The 22,683-nt window shown below is 42.5% G+C and overlaps 1 protein-coding gene across 1 annotated transcript in view; it reads right to left on the bottom strand.

Moving 5' to 3' along the window:
* RFX7 (regulatory factor X7) overlaps positions 1–22,683 on the bottom strand; it is a gene marked incomplete at its 5' end in the record, with an annotated part of 127,892 nt that overhangs the window by 66,570 nt on the left and 38,639 nt on the right. The window contains one exon of the mRNA XM_081093154.1: positions 3,909–3,942. Within this exon, the coding sequence (XP_080949280.1) occupies positions 3,909–3,942 (34 nt within the window). The remainder of the gene's footprint in view (positions 1–3,908; positions 3,943–22,683) is intronic.

Here is a 22,683-nt window from a genome sequence, read left to right as displayed (position 1 = left end):
TGACTTTAGAGAGACAGAAAGGGGAAAGGGGAGGGAGGGAGAGAGAAACACTGATGTGGATACAGAAACATTGATTGGTTGCCTTCGATATGCACCCTGACCAGGAACAGAACCCGCAACTTAGGTATGTGCCCTGATGGAAAATCGAACCACAACCTTTTGGTGCACAGGTCGACACTCCAACCAACTAAGCAGCCCGGCCAGGGTCAGACTGAATTTCATGAGAGCAAGGGAGTATCTTACTTTGTATCTCTTATATCTAGCATCGGCCAAGATGTGGTATTCAACAATGATTTTTAAAGTAAATGCAAAAGCACCAATTTCATCATTTGTAAAAGGGAGGTAACAAGATTACCTACTTCCAAGGGTTATTGTGAGGCAAAAATTAAATAAATAAATAAGTAAATAAGTAAATAAATATAAAAACGAGTAAGTGAAAGGGGAAAACATCCCCATAAAGTCCACTTTCTCAACTATTAGGCTAAAAAAGCACAGAGCTGATCAAGATACATTTTTCCCTCTGAACTTAATAATCATTCACCTACCTAGAACCTAATCCTAAATAATAAAAGGCTAATATGAAAATAGACTGAATGGCAGAATGACCGGTTGCTATGATGTGCACTAACCACCAGGGGGCAGACAGTCAACGCAGGAGCTGCCCCTGGTGGTCAGTGCACTTTCACGGGGGGAGCGCCGCTCAGCCAGATGCCGGGCTCACAGCTGGCAAGCGCAGCGGCAGTGGTAGGAGCCTCTCCTGCCTCTGTGGCAATGCTAAGGATGTCTGACTACTGGCTTAGGCCTGCTCCCCCAGGGATGACTAAGCCATCATTCGGACATCCCCTGAAGGCTCCAGGACTGCGAGGGCACAGGCCAGGCTGAGAGACCTACCCCCGCCCCTGAGTGCACGTATTTTGTGCACCGGGCCTCTAGTAACCTAATCTATCTACACTAATAAAAGAGAAACATGGTAATTAGCCATACATCCGCTACCCTTCCCATTGGCTAATCAGGGCGATATGCAAATTAACTGCAAGCCAAGATGGCAGCCGGCAGCCAGGCAGCTTGAAACTAACATGAGGCTTGCTTGCTTCAGTGACGGAGGACTCCAACGTTCCCCGCCTGCCGCTGCCGGCCTCTGAGCTTGCAGTTTGAAACATTGTTACAAATATAGAAGCTAAACAAAACCACAGAAACCTGTTTTCAGCCAGCCAGAATCTCAGAGCTGGAGTTCAAACAGTGTTTCGATTATAGAACCCAAACAAAACAGATACCTGCTTTCAGCAGCAGAGGCCTAAGAGCTGGAGTCAAGCCTCAGAGCTAAAGCTGGCCCAGAATACAAAAAAAAAGGAAAAAAAGGAGCGGTTGGGAGCTTCAGTCACCCACCAGCCTGAAAACAGCCCTCAGCCCCTCACCCAGACTGGCCAGGCACCCCAGTGGGGAGCCCCACCCTGATCCAGGACACCCTTCAGGGCAAACCAGCCATCCCCCACCCGTGCACCATGCCTCTATCCTATATAGTAAAAGGGTAATATGCCTCCCAGCACCAGGATCACTGGAGCCGCAAGGCCTCCCGGCACCAGGATCACCGTGACAGGGGGCAGCACCCGAACCCCCTGATCGCCCTGTGGCTCTGTGTGTGACAGGGGGCGGGTCCAAAACCTCCCTATCTGCCCTGCTCTGTTCGTGACAGGGGAAGGCACCCCAAACCCCTGATCAGCCATGCTCTGTGCCTGATAGGGGAGAGCTCCCCAACCCCTGATCGCCCTGCGGCTCTGTGTGTGACAGGGTGCGGCGCCCCAACCCTCCCCCCCCCACGGGCCCTGCTCTGTTTGTGATGGGGTAGAGCCATAACCTCCCCATCGGCCCTGCCCTGAGTGTGACAGTGGCGGCGCCCCAACCCCCTTATCGGCCCTGCTCTGTGGGTGATAGAGGGCGGCGCCCCAACTCCCCATCGGCCCTGCTTTGAGCCCGACCAGGGGCTGCACCTAGGGATTGGGCCTACCCTCTGCCACCCGGGAGCAGGCCTAAGCCATCAGGTCGTTATCTCCCAAGGGGTCCCAGACTGCGAGAGGGCACAGGCCTGGCTGAGGTACCCCCCCTCCCCCCAGAGTGCACAAGTTTTTGTGCACCGGGCCTCTAGTATATATATAAAGAACCAGGGGCCATCACATCCGAACAGACGACCAAACAGGCCACGTAGGCGACCAGGCTGGCGGGCGGGGGTCTGGGGGGGTCCATGAGGGGCATCCAAGCCGGCGGGTGGAGGGAGGGGCAGTTAGGGGTGAACAGGCCAGCGGGGGGGGGGGGGGCAGTGAGTAGTGATTAAGCCAGCAGGGTGGGGGCAGTTGGGGGCGACCGATCCGGCAGAGGGGAGTTGGGGGCGACTAGGCCAGCAGGGGGGCAGTTAGGGGCAACCAGGCCGGCAGAGGGGGGCAGTTGGGGGCAACCAGGCTGGCAGGGTATGGCTGGGCAGTTAGGGGCGACCAGGCGGAGGGGGAGCAGTTGGGGGCGACCAGGTTGGTGGGGAGGTCAGTTGGGGGCGATCAGGCCGGCAGGGGGGGCGGCAGTTATGGGTGATCAGGCAGGCAGGCAGGTGAGCAGTTAGGACCCATCGGTCCTGGATTGTGAGAGGGATATCCGACTGCCAGTTTAGGCCCGATCCTCAAGATCGGGCCTAAACTGTGAGGATCGGGCCTAAACCGGCAGTCGGACATCCCCCGAGGGGTCCTGGATTGAAGAGGGTGCAGGTTGGGCTGAGGAGACCCCCCCCCCCCAACTCCATGCACGATTTTGTGCACCGGGCCTCTAGTAATATCATAAGGTATCAAGTACTATTTTAACACCAGGTACTAAACAACCTCCCTTCTCCACAAAAAAAAGTTAGCTCATAAGAAGACCCAAATCTGAATAAGAAAGTTCTGTCCCAAGTAGAGCAAGAGGACTAACTATAATGACACTTGAGGGAATCTAACAGTGTAGTCATTGAATATTATAGAACCTAGGGAGTATTCCATCAGCAGAAATTTCATGAAAGAAGTCAGTTCTATTCCAGTAGCCTTAGTAGCTGCATGCTGCTTCCCTTACATGTTTATGAGAAGATATCAGGAACTAAAAATACAATCTAAATTTAAACTATTATTATGGTGGCTTTAATTCCTAATGACCAACAATCCAAACATGAAATGTATATTATAGCAACAAAAAACTAACCCATGAAGCATTTTATTTTATTTAATCCTCACCTGAGGATATGTTTTACTGATTTTAAGAGAGAGAGAAACATCATCAATGTAAGAGAGGAACATCTATCAGTTGTCTATCATATGTGCCCCGACTAAAGATCATATCTGCAACTTAGGTATGTGCCCTGACCAGGAATTGAACCCACCACGTTTTGGTGTGTGGGATAATGCTCCAACCAACCAAGCCACTGGCCAGGGTCCCATGAAACATTTTTAAAAAGCTTTCATTTAAACAAATTGTTAGAGCTCTGTAACTACAACCTAAATTTAAACTATTATTGTGGGATTAATTCCCCAAATCTAGCAACCGAAATATGACAAAATATGCTATCACAACAAAACTAACCTATCAAACATGTTAAATCTTATCTTTAAACAAATTCTCTAGAATTATTAGAACAGAAAAATAAACATCCACTTTATTAAATGTTTACATGATCTTTAGTATGTTTCAAAAGTATACAATTACCTCAGATTGTGACTTAATTATTGATGAAATATAGGGAAATAGATAGCTTATAGCCACATAGGCTGTAATTAAATGTCAAGCTGTATTCACTAAAATTGGGTTAGATTTAAAATAAATATTGACTCAGGAACAATATATTTTAAATTAAAAGCCTTATTACAAAATAGAATCTTAAGATTAGTTATTTTACTTACCAAAATGCAGTCCACTTTAGATTGTACAGTTTTGCTGAAAGAAAAAGAAAGTTAGATTAATAAGAATGATACGGTAGTCTTCCCTACTATGAAAAAAAAAATAAGTAAAAACTCCTTATTAAGATCAGGCATTACATACTAAAACTGCATTTTTCACACACACACACACACACACACACTCACACACACACACACACATCTATTTACCATTCACTGTGCTATAGTGAATCCCAAAACATGATCAGAATGTTTTCTGAATTCATTGCTACAGACAACCTGTTGTTATTACACAATATCACTTTAACAGATGCTCTGAATAAACAAGTTTTCAATGATATGTAAAAGTGCAAATGTACTATACTTAGATATAGGACACAGTTTACACTGAATTATAATTTTTACTGTATGTCTGCTATTCTGGACAATAATTTGTTTAGTATTTAAAAGCCATAATGGTATAATATTATCTAAAATTCTAAAAACTTGTTAAAAAGTAGATTCTCTCTCCCACCCCATCTCATGTGTATACACATATACACATACATATACAACACATACCAGGAAAGGATTCCCTGGCCATAAAAATAATAGCAAAGATTAATATGGTAATCAATTGGAGGAAAAAGGTATATTTAGAAATAAATAACACGAACGAAGCCAGTATACATAAATTTAAGTGAGCTACTATATATAAGTGAACTATGAATACATAATACAAATAAAGCCAGTATAAAGTAATTGAACTGTCATTTGGATTTTTTCATATAATAATTAAAGTAAAAATGCAATGAAAGCATGAAGTCTAGATATACAGTAGTTTATATAATTTTAAAAGATGTTACCAACCAAATTATCTTCCATAAATGTTTAGAGCCAAATAAATGTTTTTTAAAAAGTGCCTTTGCATATAGCTATAGAGTAAATAAAAATTAGCATTTAAATCCCATTTCAGTTAATGCAACCAATAACCTCAAAACTTTACACTTTGAATATTGGATGCTTTGAATGAATCAAAATAAAATAATGCTTCAATACTGCAATGTTCTACTTTGGAAAATGACATAATTAAGTTATATTGGAGTAACTTTCCCACACATGGCAATTATGTACTGTGGACAAAATATAAAAACAAACGCTAAGGTGAAAGAGAGTGAACAAAAGCAGAAAGCAACTAGAGGGAATCCTTAAAAGAAAGGAACCGGGTAAGATTTGTATTTATAAGGCTGTTGTCTGAGGGCACTGATCTGCCCACAAAGCAGTGATCACTCAGGATTGAAGCAGCAATCTGCGTCTTGCCAGCAGAGGAGCCAGAGGACAAAGACTTGGGCTGCCAGAGCCACTGTAAAGTGAGAGATGAAATCCCAGAAAGGAAGGTGCCTCAAAATTTCTGTATAACCTATGCCCAAATATTTGAATAACCTTCATTTAGAGAAGACTCCAAGGTTTCCAGCAAAAAGGTAAGAGATCTGAGTTGAGCCTTCCGTTACTGCCTAATCACAGGAGAGGTTAATAATGTTAGGAGGTTGAAGCTAACCATGTTAACTGTCTACCAGAACAACAGCAACAACAAAAAATAAGATTCATCAGAGAAAATTAACAAAATCCAAAGTCTACAATATATTTCCCATAATGTGCATTACACAAGCAAAATCTACCAGAATGAATAGAAAAAAGGGACCTAGAGTCAAAGAAAAACAAAAACAGCCCATAGAAACCAAATCATAAATGATCTAGATGTCAGAATTAGCAGACAAGGACTTCAAAGGAGGTATTATAAATATGTTCAAGTATTTAAAGTAAAATATAATCATGTTAAATGTATGCATGGGAGAAATCTCAGCCAAGAAATGGAAGCTATGGGGAAAAAACAACACTAAATGGAAATTCTAGAAAATAAGAGTATATCTGAAATGAATAAAATACATTCAGTTATCTTAACAGAAAATCAGATAAAGCAGAAAAAAGGTCATTAAACGGAAAAAAATATCAAAACATCTTACTGAATCTAAGGAAGAGAAAGATTTCAAAATAATAAACAGACCTTCAGAGATTCGTAGTACAACAAGTGATACATACTTATGTACAACTGGAGAGGAGAGATAATGAGACTGAAAAATATCTGATATATAACCAAAATTTCCTCAAATTTCATGAAACATGCAAACTTAGATATCCAAAAAGCTCAGCAAACTCCAAGAAGGATCATTAAAAAGAAAATCACACAAAGTTGCATCACAGTTAAAGGAATGAAAACACAAATCTTAAGGCAGCCAGACTAAAGTGACATTATATGCAGTGAAAAGGTTATATGAATGACAGCTAACTTCTATTTACTCAACTGATTTGCAAAAGAGGTACCAAAGCATTTCAAGGCATAAAGGAAAATCCTTTCAACAAAGGCTGATAGAATATCTGGATATATCTATAAACAGATGAATATACCTCATTCTATAGAAAATTCTTAGTTGGATCATAAAATTAACCACAAGAGCTCAAACTATGAAGTAATTAGAGAATATCATGACCTGAGACTATACAAAAGTGTCTTAGGGTACAGAAGCAATAGCATTTAAAAAAAATAAATTAGCCATCATCAAAATGAAAATCAACTTCTATTCATCAAGACATCATTAGAAAACAAATCACTAACCAAAAGAAAATATTTGCAAAACATCTATCTACACTAATAAAAGAGAAAAATGGTAATTGGCGTACGGCGATACCGTTTTCATTGGCTAATCAGGGCTATATGCAAATTAACTGCCAACTAAGATTGGCAGTTAACTGCCAACAAGATGGCGGCTAATTTGCATATGTAGGCACAATGCAGGGAGGTGAAAGGGAAAGCAGGAAGAAGCCCCCTGCCACTGACAGTGATCGGAAACCCAGGGGGGAGCTAAGAGCTGGGGGGCAGGGCAAAGGCGGCCCTGGGGCCGCCTTTGCCCTGCCCCCCAGCCATGATCGGAGAATCAGGCGCCTTTGCCGCCCTGGCCAGTGATAGCAGGAAGTAGGGGTGGAGCCAGCGATGGGAGCTGGGCATGGTCGAAGCTGGCAGTCCCGGGAGCTAGGGGTCCCTTGCCTGGGCCTAAAGCGAAGCCCACGATCGCGGCGCCCCCCGCTGCCACTGCAGGTCCCCGCTGCCTGGGCCGGACGCCTAGGCCAGAGGCGTTAGGCCTGGGCAGGGGCGGAGCCTGCAACCGCGGGGAGCTGGGGGTCCCCTGCCCAGGCCTGACACTTCTGCCGGAGGCCTCAGGCCTGGTCAAGGGGCCGATCCGGTGATTGGTGATCGGAGGGTGATGAGGGTCAACTCCTCTGGCTGAGGCATCAGGCCTGGGTGGGGGGCGGAGCCGGGGATTGGGGGGATATGATGGTCCCCTTGCCCAGGCCTGAAGCCTGGGTCAGAGGCGTCAGGCTTGGGTGGGGGGTGGAGCAAGCGATCAGAGGGAGATGGGGGTCCCCTGCCCAGGCATGATTCCTGGGCCAGAGGCCTCAGGCCTGGGCGGGGGCCAGAGCCAGTGATCGGGGGGGAGATGGGGGTCCCCTGTCCAAGCCTGACACCTCTGGCGGAGGCGTCAGGCCTGGGCAAGGGGCCGATCAGGCGATTGGAGGGTGATGGGGGTCAACGCCTGAGGGCTCCCAGTATGTGAGAGGGGGCAGGCTGGGCTGAGGGACACTCTCCGCCCCCCCCCCCACACCCAGTGCACGAATTTCGTGCACCAGGCCCCTAGTATATATATAAAAGCCCAAGCAACCGTTAAGACTGTTATGACTGAACAACTGGAACGACTGGTAGACCAGTCGCTATGACACGCAATGACCACCAGGGGGCAGACACTCAATGCAGGAGCTGCCCTCTGGTGGTCAGTGTGTTCCCACAGCCAACCTCCCGTGGCTGGTCAACCTCTGCGGCCCCTCCCTCGGCCATCCGACCCCAATCGCCCTATTAGAACCTCCTGCGGCCCCTCCCCCCTGGCCGGCCAACCTCCCGTGGGCCCTACCCCCCACCTCCCCGGGCGGCCGGCCCCGATTGGCCCAGATGGGGGCTGGGCAAGAAGCCCTGGTCACCTGCCAGGCCGAGGGACCCCACCCGTGCACGAGTTCGTGCACCGGGCCTCTAGTATATCTGCTAAAAGACTTATACCCAGAATATTAAATGAATTCATACAATTGTGGATCCTAAGAAGACAGCCTACCAATAAGGATGCCTGGTGGTAAACTGGGCTCAAATTTAAAAGCAGAGTCTAGTAGCCTTTCCTAAACAGACACCTCTCATACAAACCACACTTCAGGGAGAGGCATGCACTAAGCTGCCAGGCTTCCACACTGTCTTCCTGCCATCTGAGCCAGCCCTTATAAAGGAGTTCTGGGAATAGTATTTTAACCAACAGTACTGAGGTTTTCTCTGGCCAATCAGAGCTGCATAGCTATATTACCCATGAACATTTTCACGAACCAATCAGTGAGGCTACATTCTGACCAATAAGGACAGTGCTTTTTGGACCAATCAAACTGCAAGGATTTGGAGTCCTCTTTGCATGAGATGAACCAATCAGGGATCAAGGATGGGGACCTCTGTCCATATAAGTCAGCTCCCTTCTGGCACAGAGAGTACTTTCTCTTTCCACTGAAGACTGAAGTTCCCCAGCTGGAGCTGAAACACAGAAGTTGAAACTCCAAAGATGTCTCAAGAGACCAGAGTGGAGAACAGCAGGCAGAGCAGAGCATAACTGTCAAGCCAGAGAGGGGCCTGGACCCAAAGCCATTCCACTGACATGCTGTTTCAGAGACTGCTGCTTCATATTGAGTTTTGACATGAGTGAGTTGTTCTATAGCTCAATGTTGTTCTCACAGATGTGCTATATCACACTGAATAGTTTCCTTCTTCACCACACCCCAAACTGGGGACTCCTGTTGGTGTTAAATTGATGCCAATGACCATAGGTTGACACAACTCAATAATAAAGACAGGTAACTCATTAATTAATGAGAAAACAACTGGAATATTTAACTCATAAAGAAAGTATGCACAAATGTTCCAGAATAGATAATTCACAAAAAGAGGATGTACACATTTCCAATAAAAACATGAAAAGATGTTCAGCATTATTAGTAATCAAAGAAATGTTTGATGTATACATTTCTGGTGGAAATGTAAAAGGTGAAATTGCTTTGGAAAAGTTTAGTACTTAGGGCAGTGATGGCAAACCTATGACACCTATGAACTCATTTTTTTGGCTGATTTTTCTTTGTTAAATGGCATTTAAATATATAAAATAAGTATCAAAAATGTAAGAAGGGAGAAACCAAGATGGCAGCATAGGTAAACACCGGAGATTGCTGCCTCGCACAACCACTTCAAAAATACAACTAAAAGACGGAACGGACATCACCCAGAACCACAGGAAGGCTGGCTGAGGGGAAATTCTACAACTAGAAGGAAAGAGAAAAGCATACCGAGACTCAGAGGAGGCGCAATGCGGAAAATACAAAGGTGCGGAGGTGCGTGCAGAGCGGGCTGGCGGCTGAGGGCGCGGTTGTCTGTTTCAATCCGGAGGGAGTCTCAGGCTCTGAGCTCCAGTTCCGGGCGAGTCTCTGGGGACCCAGACTCAAACGGGAGAAGGGGGACTGTCTGGCATCGGTCGGAACTCGAGGGCAGCTTTCTCTCCGAGGTTTGCAGTGGTTGCTGGCACTCTGAGAGGCAGAGCCTCTGGTGACAGGACTGAGAGCAGCCATACTGCTCCCTCCGCCCGCCCGCCCTGTTGATCCCCTGGGACCCGCCCTGCCCAAGCCTTGCACAGAGGCATTTGCAGGATAGCCTTAGGCAAAGACTAGATTAGCACCTCCCTAGAGGACAGAAGTTCTCCCACTGCAGACACAGCTGATTCTCACAGCCAGTTGGCTTGGAGGTCAAATCCCCCCCAGTGTTACCTACAACAATCAAGGCTTAACTACAACAAGACTGCACACAAAGACCACAAGGAGGTGCACCAAGAAAGCATAAAAAATGCGGAGACAAAGAAACAGGACACAAATGACAGAAATAGAGGATATAGAGTTCAAAATCACACTTTTAAGGTCTCTCAAGAACTGTCTAGAAGCCGCCGATAAACTTAGTAAGGCCTTCGAAAAGACTGGTGAGACCGCCGATAAGTATAGTGAGATCCTCAAGAAATCTAATGAGACCCTTGATGTTGTGATAAAGAACCAACTAGAAATTAAGCATACACTGACTGAAATAAAGAATATTATACAGTCTCCCAACAGCAGACCAGAGGAGCGCAAGAATCAAGTCAAAGATTTAAAATACGAAGAAGCAAAAAACACCCAACCGGAAAAGCAAAATGAAAAAAGAATCCGAAAATACGAAGATAGTGTAAGGAGCCTCTGGGACAGCTTCAAGCGTACCAACATCAGAATTATAGGGGTGCCAGAAGATGAGAGAGAGCAAGATATTGAAAAACTATTTCAAGAAATAATGAAAGAAAACTTCCCCTACCGGGTGAAAGAAATAGACTTACAAGTCCAGGAAGTGCAGAGAACCCCGAACAAAAGGAATCCAAAGAGGACCACACCAAGACACATCATAATTAAAATGCCAAGAGCAAAAGACAAAGAGAGAATCTTAAAAGCAGCAAGAGAAAGAAACTCAGTTACCTACAAGGGAATACCCATATGACTGTCAGCTGATTTCTCAACAGCAACTTGGCAAGCCAGAAGGGAGTGGCAAGAAATATTCAAAGTGATGAATACCAAGAACCTTCAACCAAGATTACTTTATCCAGCAAAGCTATCATTCAGAACTGAAGGTCAGATAAAGAGCTTCACAGATAAGGAAAAGCTAAAGGAGTTCATCACCACCAAACCAGTATTATATGAAATGCTGAAAGGTATCCTTTAAGAAGAGGAAGAAGAAAAAGGTAAAGATACAAATTATGAACAACAAAGACGCATCTATCAACAAGTGAATCTAAGAATCAAGTCAATAAATAATCTGATGAACAGAACGAACTTGTGATTATAACAGAATCAAGGACATAGAAAGGGAATGGACTGACTATTCTTGGGGGGGGGGGGCGGAGGGGTGTGGGAGATGCAGGAAGAGACTGGACAAAAATCGTGTACCTATGGATGATGACAGTGGGTGGGGAGTTAGGGCGGAGGGTGGGGTGGAAACTGGGAGGAGGGAAGTTATTGGGGGAAAAAAGAGGAACAAATGCAATAATCTGAACAATAAAGATTTAATAAAAAGAAAAAATATATAAGTCTTTGTTTTACTATGGTTGCAAATATCAAAAAATTTCTATATGTGACACGGCACCAGAATTAAGTTAGGGTTTTTCAAAATGCTGACACGCCAAGCTCAAAAGGTTCGCCATCACTGACTTAGGGACTGGCCGGGTAGTACATTTGGTTAGAGTCTTGTTCCAGTTCGCCAAGGTTGCGCGTTCAATCCCAGGTCAGGGAACATACAAGAACCACCCAATGAATGTATAAATAAATAGATCAACAAATCAATGTTTCTCTCTCAAAAGCAATTAAAAAATAAATATAAACCTATCCTATAACACAGCAATTCTATTCCTATGTTTTTATGCAAAAGAAATGATAACACTGTGTGACCCCCAAAACAGATTTGTTTATGAACAGAATCTTTAATCTTTAATCCCAAACTGGAAACAATCCAACACAAGTCAATATAAAAATGAATAAAAATGATATATTCATAGAATGGAATACTGAGCAATTAAAAAAAATCTCTGATACACAGAACATAAATGAATCTAGTGTACATTATACTGAGCCAAAGACACTAGCAAGAAAAATCTATTATGTACAATTCCATTTATATAAAGTTCTAGAACAGGCAAAATTAATCTATGATGAAAGAAAAATTAGAAACAATGGCTGTCCTAGGATGGGGTAAGGGGTTAGCTAGGAAAGAGCATGTATGGCCTTGTAATATACTGCCCCATTTCCCCTTTTCAGGAAAGAAGGGGTTTGTCCTCCAGCCGCTGGAAGTGCTTTCAGCAGAATGCCATCAGCTGTCAGCCCCTATGGGGATTGCCTATGCTGAAAAAAACTTCACACCTTCTTCCAGAGACAGCCCACATCCAGTGGCTGATCAATGGGGTTTCAAAGGCCCAGCTCTTTGTTCCAACTTGGGGCAACTCTGAAGGGTCATTCCAGCTTCAGAACTCTCCAGCACTGCAGCTTAACTTTCTCTCTGCTCTTTTCCTGTCCATTTTTCCATAGATGTGAATCTCAAGAGCATTCCCCAACAAAGTGGGTAAGGTTCCTGGATTAGCATTACCTGGGACTAGTTAGACAAGCAAATTTGTGGGCCTCACCCAAGACCTACTGAATCAGAAAACAGAAGCCCCATCCATGTGCAAAGAGCTGCCTATTAGCTTGTTGTGCCTCTCTCTTAAACATATTCAGATGGGTATACAAGTGACACATTTTGTACTGTTCAGGAGTTTTCTCGTGTTTCGTGCGCCATCTGTTAAGGACCGCTCACGAGTGTTCTCGTTTTTCACGCCCATGGAAAAAGGAGGGAATCTAGATGCGTAAATTTTGTTTGGTCCCTCTTCATAGAGGAAAATGTTTCACACAGTACCATACGTTAAAAAAGTACTAGGAACTTTAATTGTTTAATTGTTTATGTAAATAAAAATGTTATAATTATTGAAAAACAACACCTAAAGTGCATTATGATGATTTAAATAATGTGCAGTTTGCCCAAAAACGTGCGGTCCCTGGCGTATGTCTTAGAGATTTCTATGCGGTACACAATGTGTTAAGACAGAGCATTCTCCTAAAAGGGGGGTATGAAATCCCTACTTTGAAGAAGAAGAAAAGTTAAATCCTCACAAAAGTAAACACAAAAACTGGATAAAAAAAATAAATATATATATATATATATATATATATATATATATATATATATACACACACACACACATACATATATATGTGTATACATATGTGTGTATGTGTATGTGTGTGTGTATATATATATATACACACACACACATATATATACATACATACATATATATATATATATATATATATATATATATGATGTATTTTAGAGGCCCGGTGCACGAAATTTGTGCATGGGGGAGTCCCTTAGCCAGGCCTGCACCCTCTCCATTCCAGGACCCCTCAGGGGATGTCCGACAGCCCTCTTGCAATCCAGGACCACTGGTTCCTAACTGCTCACGTGCCTGCCTGATCACCCCTAACCACTCTGCCTGCCTGCCTGGTTGCCCCTAACTGCCCTCCCCTGCCAGTCTGGTCGCCCTTAACCACCTCTGCCTTGTCCACCGCCACCGTGGCTTTGTCTGGAAGGATGTCCAGAAGGATGTCCGGGAGGTGTCCGGTCTAATTAGCATATTACCCTTTTATTAATATAGAAATATACATATATGCAACTTTCAGAGAGCCAAAAATTGATGTCTTAGAAATTAAAACTATTGGGCTAGCTATTTTGTTTGCCCTTCCAAATCCACTTCCCACCCTTTGATCATACTAATCACTCATCTTCTAAATCTTTCAGTTCAAGCTTTTACATATCAAGTCAAATCACCACAATATTATAAAGTAAACCTCAATCTTATGAAAAAGGGGGAAACACACCAATAAGGAGAGCACAGAACAATTTAAGGAAGAGAGATAAATCAAATTACACAGTGAAGTTGGAGGAAAACATTTTTAATAAGTGGGCCTAAACAAGATAGTAAATTTAGGAAGCATATGTTTAAAAACAACAACAAAAATCAAACCAAACAGAAAACACCATTTAGTTTAATTTACCTCACAGAAACACTACACCAAAATACCAGGTAATATTTCCCCCTTTTCAGAGTTAAACATGATACAATTAAATAATTTAAGTCTTGAGCCAAACATAGTATATAATACATTGTAAGTAACAGTATGCCTAAAGGAACATTTCAGAACCTATCTCCCTGTTTCAACAAATTGTTTATAAATTATCTGTTTGTCGCAGATAATATAATTCTAAGACACTCCCACTCATCCCTTCTAGCACCAGGCTTGGCCTAGATCCAAAAGTTCAATACTATTTCCACATTTATTTGGAGTCCTAAAGTCTGGATTCAGAGTGACTCATAATCCCTAGATACAGGATATACACATTTTGAATGATTACTAGTATAAAGTCAGTGTTTATTAACATACAGTTCATTTTCAAAATTTAAAAGAGTCTACAAAAATGAGTAATTTCTGTTGTCCGTGCCTGTTTTTAAACTGATGACCGTTCCGGTCCAGGCACAACTGATAATGTGAAGCAATGGAATCACAAACATCAAGCATCATTTATTTGTATGCCTTCAATTTGTGGACTGTTGCTGGTTTTGTGCTGTAAACTTTATCTTTTGTGTCCCCATAAAAAAAGTCTAGTGGCACTTGAGGATAAATTTTCTTTGTTCAAAACTTAGTCTGGCTTCACCCATTATTTCAAATCAGTTAAACCTGAAAAAGAGTGAAAATTAAGTGAGTTATTAGCTGTTAAAGTGTGTATACATCTTTTTGGGACACCCTGTATTTGATTCAAAGTTCTTGTGTTGCAGAAATAGAGATGTGTGACACTAGATACTAGACTTCACCCACAAAAAAATCTGAGGTACAATGCAATATACCTAATGTAAAAAGCTCTTACATTCTAGCCTTACCAGGAAAAAAAATCAAACTCGCCCATAAATAAATACTATTGACTTCAGATCCTTTTTGTATACTAAAACATATTTTTTTAAAAATATATTTTATTGATTTTTTACAGAGAGGAAGGGAGAGGAATAGAGAGTTAGAAACATCGATCAGCTGCCTTCTGCACACCCTCCACTGGGGATGTGCCCGCAACCAAGATACATGCCCTTGACTGGAATCAAACCTGGGATCCTTCAGTCTGCAGGCCGATGCTCTATCCACTGAGCCAAACCGGTCAGGGCCTAAAACATATTTTTACCTTATACTTTATCTGTAACAAATGGGACACATTCACTTTTAGTTTGCTGAAATGAGAGCAAAATTGTACAATTGTTAAAAATAACTATAGCAATAGTGACTAATTCTATAAAGACTACAAAGGGTCGCCAGAAAACTATAAAAACAAACCAAAAACAAGCCACAGAAACTAACCCGAATCCCCCTCCTGAGCATTTTGATTCATTTATTTAGTATGTTGTCATAAAAATAATTCAGATCTGCCCTGGCTGATGTGGCTAAGTTGGTTGGAATGTCCTCCCGTGCACGGAAAGGTAGTGAATTCGATTCCCGGTCAGGGCATACACCCAGATTTCAGGTTTAATCCCTGGTCGGGGCACATGCAGGAGGCAACTGAACAATGTTTCTTTCACGTTCATGTTTTTCTCTCTCTCTCCCTTCCTCTCAAGCTAAAAGTAAATAAAATCATCCTATATAATGAAAACCTAATATGGAAATTGTCCCCTCAGGCAGTTGTTCAATCAGGAGTTCGACCGCTTGCTATGATGTGCACTGACCACCAGGGGTTGGCGCAGAACATGGTGGGCATCAGCGACGCGGGCGCCATTAGCAGGTCCCAATGAGTGCAGGCCCATGGCAGGATGGTAGAGCAGGTGAGTGGATGGCGCTAGGTCAAGGCAGGTGCAAGCAGGGGCCTGATCACCCTGCCAATGGCCCAGCAGACGACAACCAGCACTGGCGGCAGGGGCTGGGGTCGCCGCCCGGCTCCCAGGCGCTGAAGGAGCCGGGTGGGAGGTCCAGCCCCGATCAATCCTCCCGCAGACGGAGACAAGCAGCAGTGGGAGGCAGGGCCGCCACCCGGCTCCCAGGCACTGAGGGAGCCAGGCGGGAAGCCCAGCTCTGATTGATCACCCTGCAGATGGTGACCAGCAGTGGCAATGGGGGGCAGGGCTGCCGCCTGGCTCCAAAGCACTGAGGGAGCCGGGCGGGGGGCCCAGTCCCCATCGGTTGCCCCGCAGGTGGGATGGTGGAGCAGGTGAGGGGGTGGCACCAGGCCAAGGCGGGGTGCCAAGTGGGGCTGCAGGGCTGCAAGGCTGGAGGCGCAAGCTGGGGTTGCGAGGCTGGAGCCCAATCTCCACAGGCCACCCTGAGGGACCCCACCCATGCACAAATTCGTGCACCGGGCCTCTAGTAAACAATAAAAAATAAATTTAAAATTATAATAAAAAATTTAAAAGATCTATAGATTAAGAGATATTAACCAATAGCAATATATGAGTACTGATTCAAACAAACTTTAAAGAAAACAAAAATTGAGACAGAAATTTGAGCACTGACTGTATGCTTGCTAATATTAAGTGTGTATTAAGGAATTCCTATGATTTTTTTGGGTGGGTTAATCACATAACTTTTTTTATATGAAATTATATGATGTCTGGGATTTCCTTCAAAACAATGGGGGAGCTATATATAAATAAGATTAGATAAGAGACTAGTGGTTGAAGCTGAATAATAAGGACATGAGGGTTCACCGTATTTTTTCTCCTTTTGTATATAATTAACATTTTTCAAAATTAAAAACTGAGAAAGGGACAAAAAAGCTGAGAAAGGGGGTAGTTCTTAGCAGATCCTGGTCAAAAGAAAAGCACATCAAGCTTCTGAACTGCAAAAGAAAGCATCATCCAAATAACAAGAGAGCCCACTACATGGGAGAGCATAGTTGCCAACAACACATCAGATAAGGGGTTAATCTCCAAAACGAATAGGGAACGCATACAATTTAACAGAAGGAAGATAAACAATCCAATTAAAAAATGGGCAAAGGGTCTTAATAGACACTTCTCCAAAATGGACATACAGAAAGCCAAGAGGCATATGAAAAAATGCTCAAAGTTACTAATCATCCAAGAGATGCAAAACAAAACGACAATGAGTTATCACCTCACACCTTTCAGAATGGCGACCATCAACAAATCAACCAACCACGAGTGTTGGTAAGGATGTGGAGAAAAGGGAACCCTTGTGCACTGCTGGTGGGAATGCAGACTGGTGCAGCCACTGTGGAAAACAGTATGGAGTTTCCTCAAAAATTAAAAATAGAACTCCCATTTGACCCAATCATCCCACTTCTAGGACTATAACTTAAGAAACCTGAAACACTCAACAGAAAGAATATACACATCTCTATGTTCATAGCAGCACAATTTAAGATAGCCAAGACTTGGAAACAGCCTAAGTGCCCATCAGCAGATGAGTGGATAAAAAAAAAAACTATGGTACATTTACACAATGGAATACTACACAGCAACAAAAAAGGACTCTTACCATTTGCAATAATAGGGATGGACCTGGAGAGTATTACGCTGAGCAAAATAAGGCAGTCAGAGAAAGATAAGTGTCACATGCTCTCACTCATATGTGGAATCTAATGAACCAAATAAACTGATGATCAAAAATAGACCCAGAGTCACAGAAGCATGAACAGACCATTGAATCTCAGAGGGAAGGGAGGGGAGGGTGGGTTGGAAGAGATCAACCAATGAACTTGTATGGATACACTAGTATGTATGACCCATGGACACAGACAATGGGGTAGTGAGAGCCTGGGGGTGGGGTGGGGAGGATGGAAGTGGGCTGGAAGAGGTTAATGGAGGGTGGCGGGGAGGGGGGGGGGAGAACTAATGTAATACTTTCAACAATAAAGATTCTTAAAGAAGAAGAAAAGAAAAGCACATCAACCATGTAGGTCCTACAGCTAAGAGACTAGTTTGAGACCTAAAAACTTCTCATGTTAATTAAAAATATGAAGAACTTAAACTCTCTAAGACTATATAAAAACTATGAATTATGGATTCACCAACTACAACCAATGTCTACTGAGTTACTGTTAATCATGTTTTCTGAACAGCCACCGATTGTTGGTTACTCCAAATGCTGAATCTTGCCATTAAAATTTGCTCTAAAAGGACTGTGAAAATCTGTACTTTGGGGAAGCAGGGTAGTACTAGTAAACAAATTTTGCTGTTCTCTTTGGTCTCAATCTACTTGCCCATTTTTTTTTCCAATGCAAACAGATTTTCAGATTGATAATAAAAATTCAAATATATTTAGAGATCCAGAGAAGATGGCTGCTGAAGGGAAGGCAGACTGCAACAGTGTGAGAGTGAGAGAACGAAAGGAGAGTGTGTGGATGTACCGAGAGTGTAAATTTGTGGGTGAGCGGTAGCTATACTCCAGGGGACTGTTGGAGACTGCTGGATCGGGTTCCCCTAACCGGGCAGCCTCCACTGCTGCTGAAATCTCTCCCGGAGCGCCGGCTCAGTGGCGGAGACCATGCCATCTTGTATCAAAAGTGTATACATGTAGAGACCCTGCAACCATGGCACCCAGGGTCTAGCTACAAACCTAGGAACACCGGATCTCAAGCAGCGCAAATACTTGGACTCAGACAAACCCTGCTCCTCTTCACGGAAAGGTCAGATTTTGCCTAGATAAAGGTGTGGTTTGTAATTCAGGTTGGAGAGAGGAACTCGTGCGCAGGGGAAGTCCGCGGCCGTTGGGTCCAGCATGATCCGCGAGTGTGGAAGGGATCCACAGGGCTGCTGGCAGAAGGGAACTCTAAAAATCAGCCCATAGCTGGACTGGGTGCAAAAAGGCAGCCTCGGATTTTGCCAGTGTGCTGGCTGCTTAGTGCCAGAGGAGAGAGGACGTGCGGAAGAGACTTTGGGTGAATTGCGCACTCTGGCTTTTGTTTTTCTTCTTCTTAAATCTTTGCTTTTGATTTTTAAACCCAATACGTAAGATCGCCCAGTTGGGGTAACTCACAGAGACTGCAGGGGAAAGTTGTTTTTGTGGAACCTGGGAATCAGAGCGGGGAGTGACGACCAAGGAACCAGCTCTGGGGCAGTCGACTCTCCCAAACCAGTATTAAGTGCGATAGGGAAAATGAAAACTAAATACTGGCTAGAGAGGACTTGTAGCCGAGGAGGTCAATCCAGAAACACTGCCAACCAGGGGCTGAACTGCGAACTGACTCTTCTGTAAACACAAATAAAGGCAGACTGGGAAACAAAGAAATACTGCCTGCTTTAAAATCAGGACTGTGGTTTACAATACGGAGGAACAGTGTATCAAGGGAACTTCAACACTCTCCTGAATACCTGGCAGGACTAAGGCATGCCAAACAGAAGAGTAGAAGAAGTAAAGAACCTTCACTACTGCACATTTTTAGTTTTTTCACCTTTCACTTAAGAAACTAAATTTTTTTTTATCACCTGATTTTATCTTTTCAATTAGTACATTTTTATTTTTAACCAGTATTATTACTACTACCATTTTACCTTTTTTTTTTTTAAAGTGTCATTTTATTTTCTCTTTATTTTGGGATTAGTGTTCTACATTCTATTTTCATTTTTCCTTAGCATCATTTTACTCTATCTCAACTTTACCTTTATGCCAAAACTCTCTTCCTCACTTTTCCCCTTTTGTTGTCCTGTTTCTCTTACCCTATTCCTGCTTTAGATTTTCCCTATTCCTTCTTTTTACCCCGTTAAAATTTCACCCTACTTATATATCTAATTTCCAACCCCCTGCTCTAAATACATCTACACCTCTCTCTTCTCTTTCTTCACTATCCAAATTTTTTTTTCTCTCTCTGTCATTTTGTTGTTTGCTTGATTGTTGATTATATTGGGGTTTTTTTAATGCTTGTTTGTGAGATTGATTTTCTTTTTCTTTTTTTTTTGTGTTTTGTTTTTTTTTCGGTTATTTATAGCCTCTGATATTAGTTGTTGTTTGTAGTTTGCAATCATCTCTAGGTATCTGTTGCTGGAATTTGTTGGGATTAGTGGCTGTTCTATTGAAGTTTTCTCCCCATATAAATAGTTTCTTCCCCTCTTCTATTTCATTCTCTTTCTTTTCTCTCTTACTTTTTCCTTTTCCCAATTTCAATATTGCACTCTTTTTTTTTCCTTTTTCTATTTTTTTCTTTCTTCCTTACCCCCTAATTCTCTTTTCTCTGGTGGTCACCTTTATTTGGGGTTATTAGTATCATGAATACATTTGTGTTCATTGCCATGTGCGTTGTGCCTTGTTGTGTTGTATTTTGTGCCTTTAAATCAACGCAGCAGAGAGAGAACTACATAACCAAACACCTGGAGAAGAGAGATCAAAGAAACAGCCCGCATATGAAAGAAAAACAGGCATCACCAGTAAAGGAAGTAAATGAAATGGAGGCAAGCAACCTGTCAGAGAAAGAATTCAGAGACATGGTCATAAGGTGGATGAAAAGAATGGAAGACAAATTCAACAATATGTGTAAGAACCAAGAAGAAATAAAGAACCAAGAAGAAATGAAAAATGACATCACTGCTACAAAGAACTCAATAGAAAGCATCAACAGTAGACTAGAAGAAGCAGAGGACCGCATCAGTGAGCTAGAAGACAAGCCAGGAAAAAATACCTAAGCAGAGCAGCTTCTAGAAAAAAAAATTAAAAGCAGGAGAGCCTAAGACAGGGGTGGGCAAACTTTTTGACTCGAGGGCTACAATGGGTTCTTAAACTGGACTGGAGGGCCAGAACAAAAGCATGGATGGAGTGTTTGTGTGAACTAATATAAATTCAAAGTAAACATCATTACATAAAAGGGTACGGTCTTTTTTTTTTTTTTTAGTTTTATTCATTTCAAACGGGCCGGATGTGGCCCGTGGGCCGTAGTTTGCCCACAGCTGGCCTAAGAGAACTCTGGGACAAAACGAAACGAAACAACATCCGCATAATAGGGGTGCCATAAGGAGAGGATACTGAGCAAGGAATAGAAAACCTGTTTGAAGAAATAATGACAGAAAACTTCCCTGATAGTGAAGAAAAAACTCACACAAATCCAAGAAGCTCACAGAGTCCAAAACAAAATGAACTCCAAAAGACGGACGCCAAGGCACATTATAATTAAATTGACAAACACCAATAACAAAGTGAGAATCTTAAAAGTGGCCAGAGAGAGTCAGAAAGTTACCTACAAAGGATCCCCCATCAGAATAGCAACTGATTTCTCAACAGAAACACATCAGGCAAGAAGAGAATGGAATGAAATATACAAAGTCATGCAAAGGAAGGGTCTGAATTCAAGAATACTGTACCCAGTAAGACTATCACTCAAAATTGAGGGTGAAATCAGGAGCTTCACAGACAAAAAAGGGTTACGGGAGTTTATTACCACCAAACCAGCAATGCAAGAAATGCTAAAGGGTCTGCTGTAAAAAAAAAAAAAAAAGGAAACGAAGAAGGAACACAGGGGTAAAGAATAAAAATGGCGACAAACAAGTATCTATCAATAATAACTTTAAATGTGAATGGATTAAATGCCCCAATCAAAAGACATAGGGTAACTGAGTGGATAAGAAAACATGACCCATATATCTGCTGTCTACAGGAAACCCACCTCAGAAAAAAAGACGCACACAGACTGATGGTGAAGGGATGAAAAAAGGTTTTTCAGGCGAATGGAAACGAAAAAAAAGCTGGGGTAGCAATACTTATATCTGACAAATTAGATCTCAAAGTGAAGGACATAAAAAGAGATAAGGAAGGCCACTTCATAATACTAAAGTGAGCAATCTAACTCTGGTAAACATATACACACCCAATATAGGAGCACCCAAATACATAAAAAAAGCTTCTGGAGGAGATCAAGGGAGAGATTGACAGCAATACAATCACAGTAGGGGACTTTAATACCCCACTATCACCATTGGCCAAATCCTCTAAACAAAAAATCAGCAAAGAAACATCAATCCAAAATGATTCACTAGATGACATGGAATTAATTGACATCTTCAGAACATTTCACCCCAAAGCCACAGAATATACATTCTTCTCAAGCGCACATGGGTAATTTTCAAAGATAGACCATATATTGGGTCACAGGCAAAGTCTTTTCAAATTCAAGAAGACAAAAATCATATCAAGCATCTTCTCAGATCACAGTGGCATAAAACTAGAAATCAATTACAATAAAAACAATCCAAAAAAATCAAACACATGGAGACCAAACAGCATGCTATGAAACAATGACTGGGTCACCAGAGAGATCAAAGAAGAAATAAAAAACATCATGGCAACAAATGACAATGAAAACACAATAATCCAAAACCTATGGGACACAGCAAAAGCAGTCTTGAGAGGGAGGTTCATAGCTCTACAAGCCTACTTCAAGAAACAAGAAACAATGATAATAAATTACCTAACCCTACAACTAAAAGAGTTAGAAAGAGAGCAACAAGAAAAGCTCAGTGAAAGCAGAAGGAAGGAAATAATAAAGATCAGAGCGGAGATAAACGACATAGAGACCAAAAAAAAAATACAAAAGATCAACAAAACCAAAAGCTGGTTCTTTGAAAGGATAAACAAGATTGATGAACCTCTAGCCAGGCTCACCAAGAAACAAAGAGAGAGGACCCAAATAAACAAAAACAGAAATGAAAGAGGAGAAATAACAAAAGACCACACAGAAATACAACGGATTGTTAGAAAATACTATGAACAATTCTACTCCAACAAACTAGACAACCTGGAGGAAATGGACATATTCCTAGAAAAATACAACTTTCCAAAACTTAATCAGGAAGATTCTAAAAATCTCAATAGACCAATAACTATGGAGGAAATTGAAGCAGTCATCAAAAAGCTTCCAGCAAACAAAAGCCGACAGCTTCACAGGGGAGTTTCACCAAACATTCAAGGAAGAACTAAAACCTATCCTCCTCACACTATTCCAAAAAATTCGAGAGGAAGGAACACTTCCAAG

This window comes from Myotis nattereri (genome assembly GCF_964212035.1).
Source record: "Myotis nattereri genome assembly, chromosome: 1".
NCBI lineage: Eukaryota > Metazoa > Chordata > Mammalia > Chiroptera > Vespertilionidae > Myotis > Myotis nattereri.
This window is presented reverse-complemented; position numbering and strand designations above follow the sequence as displayed.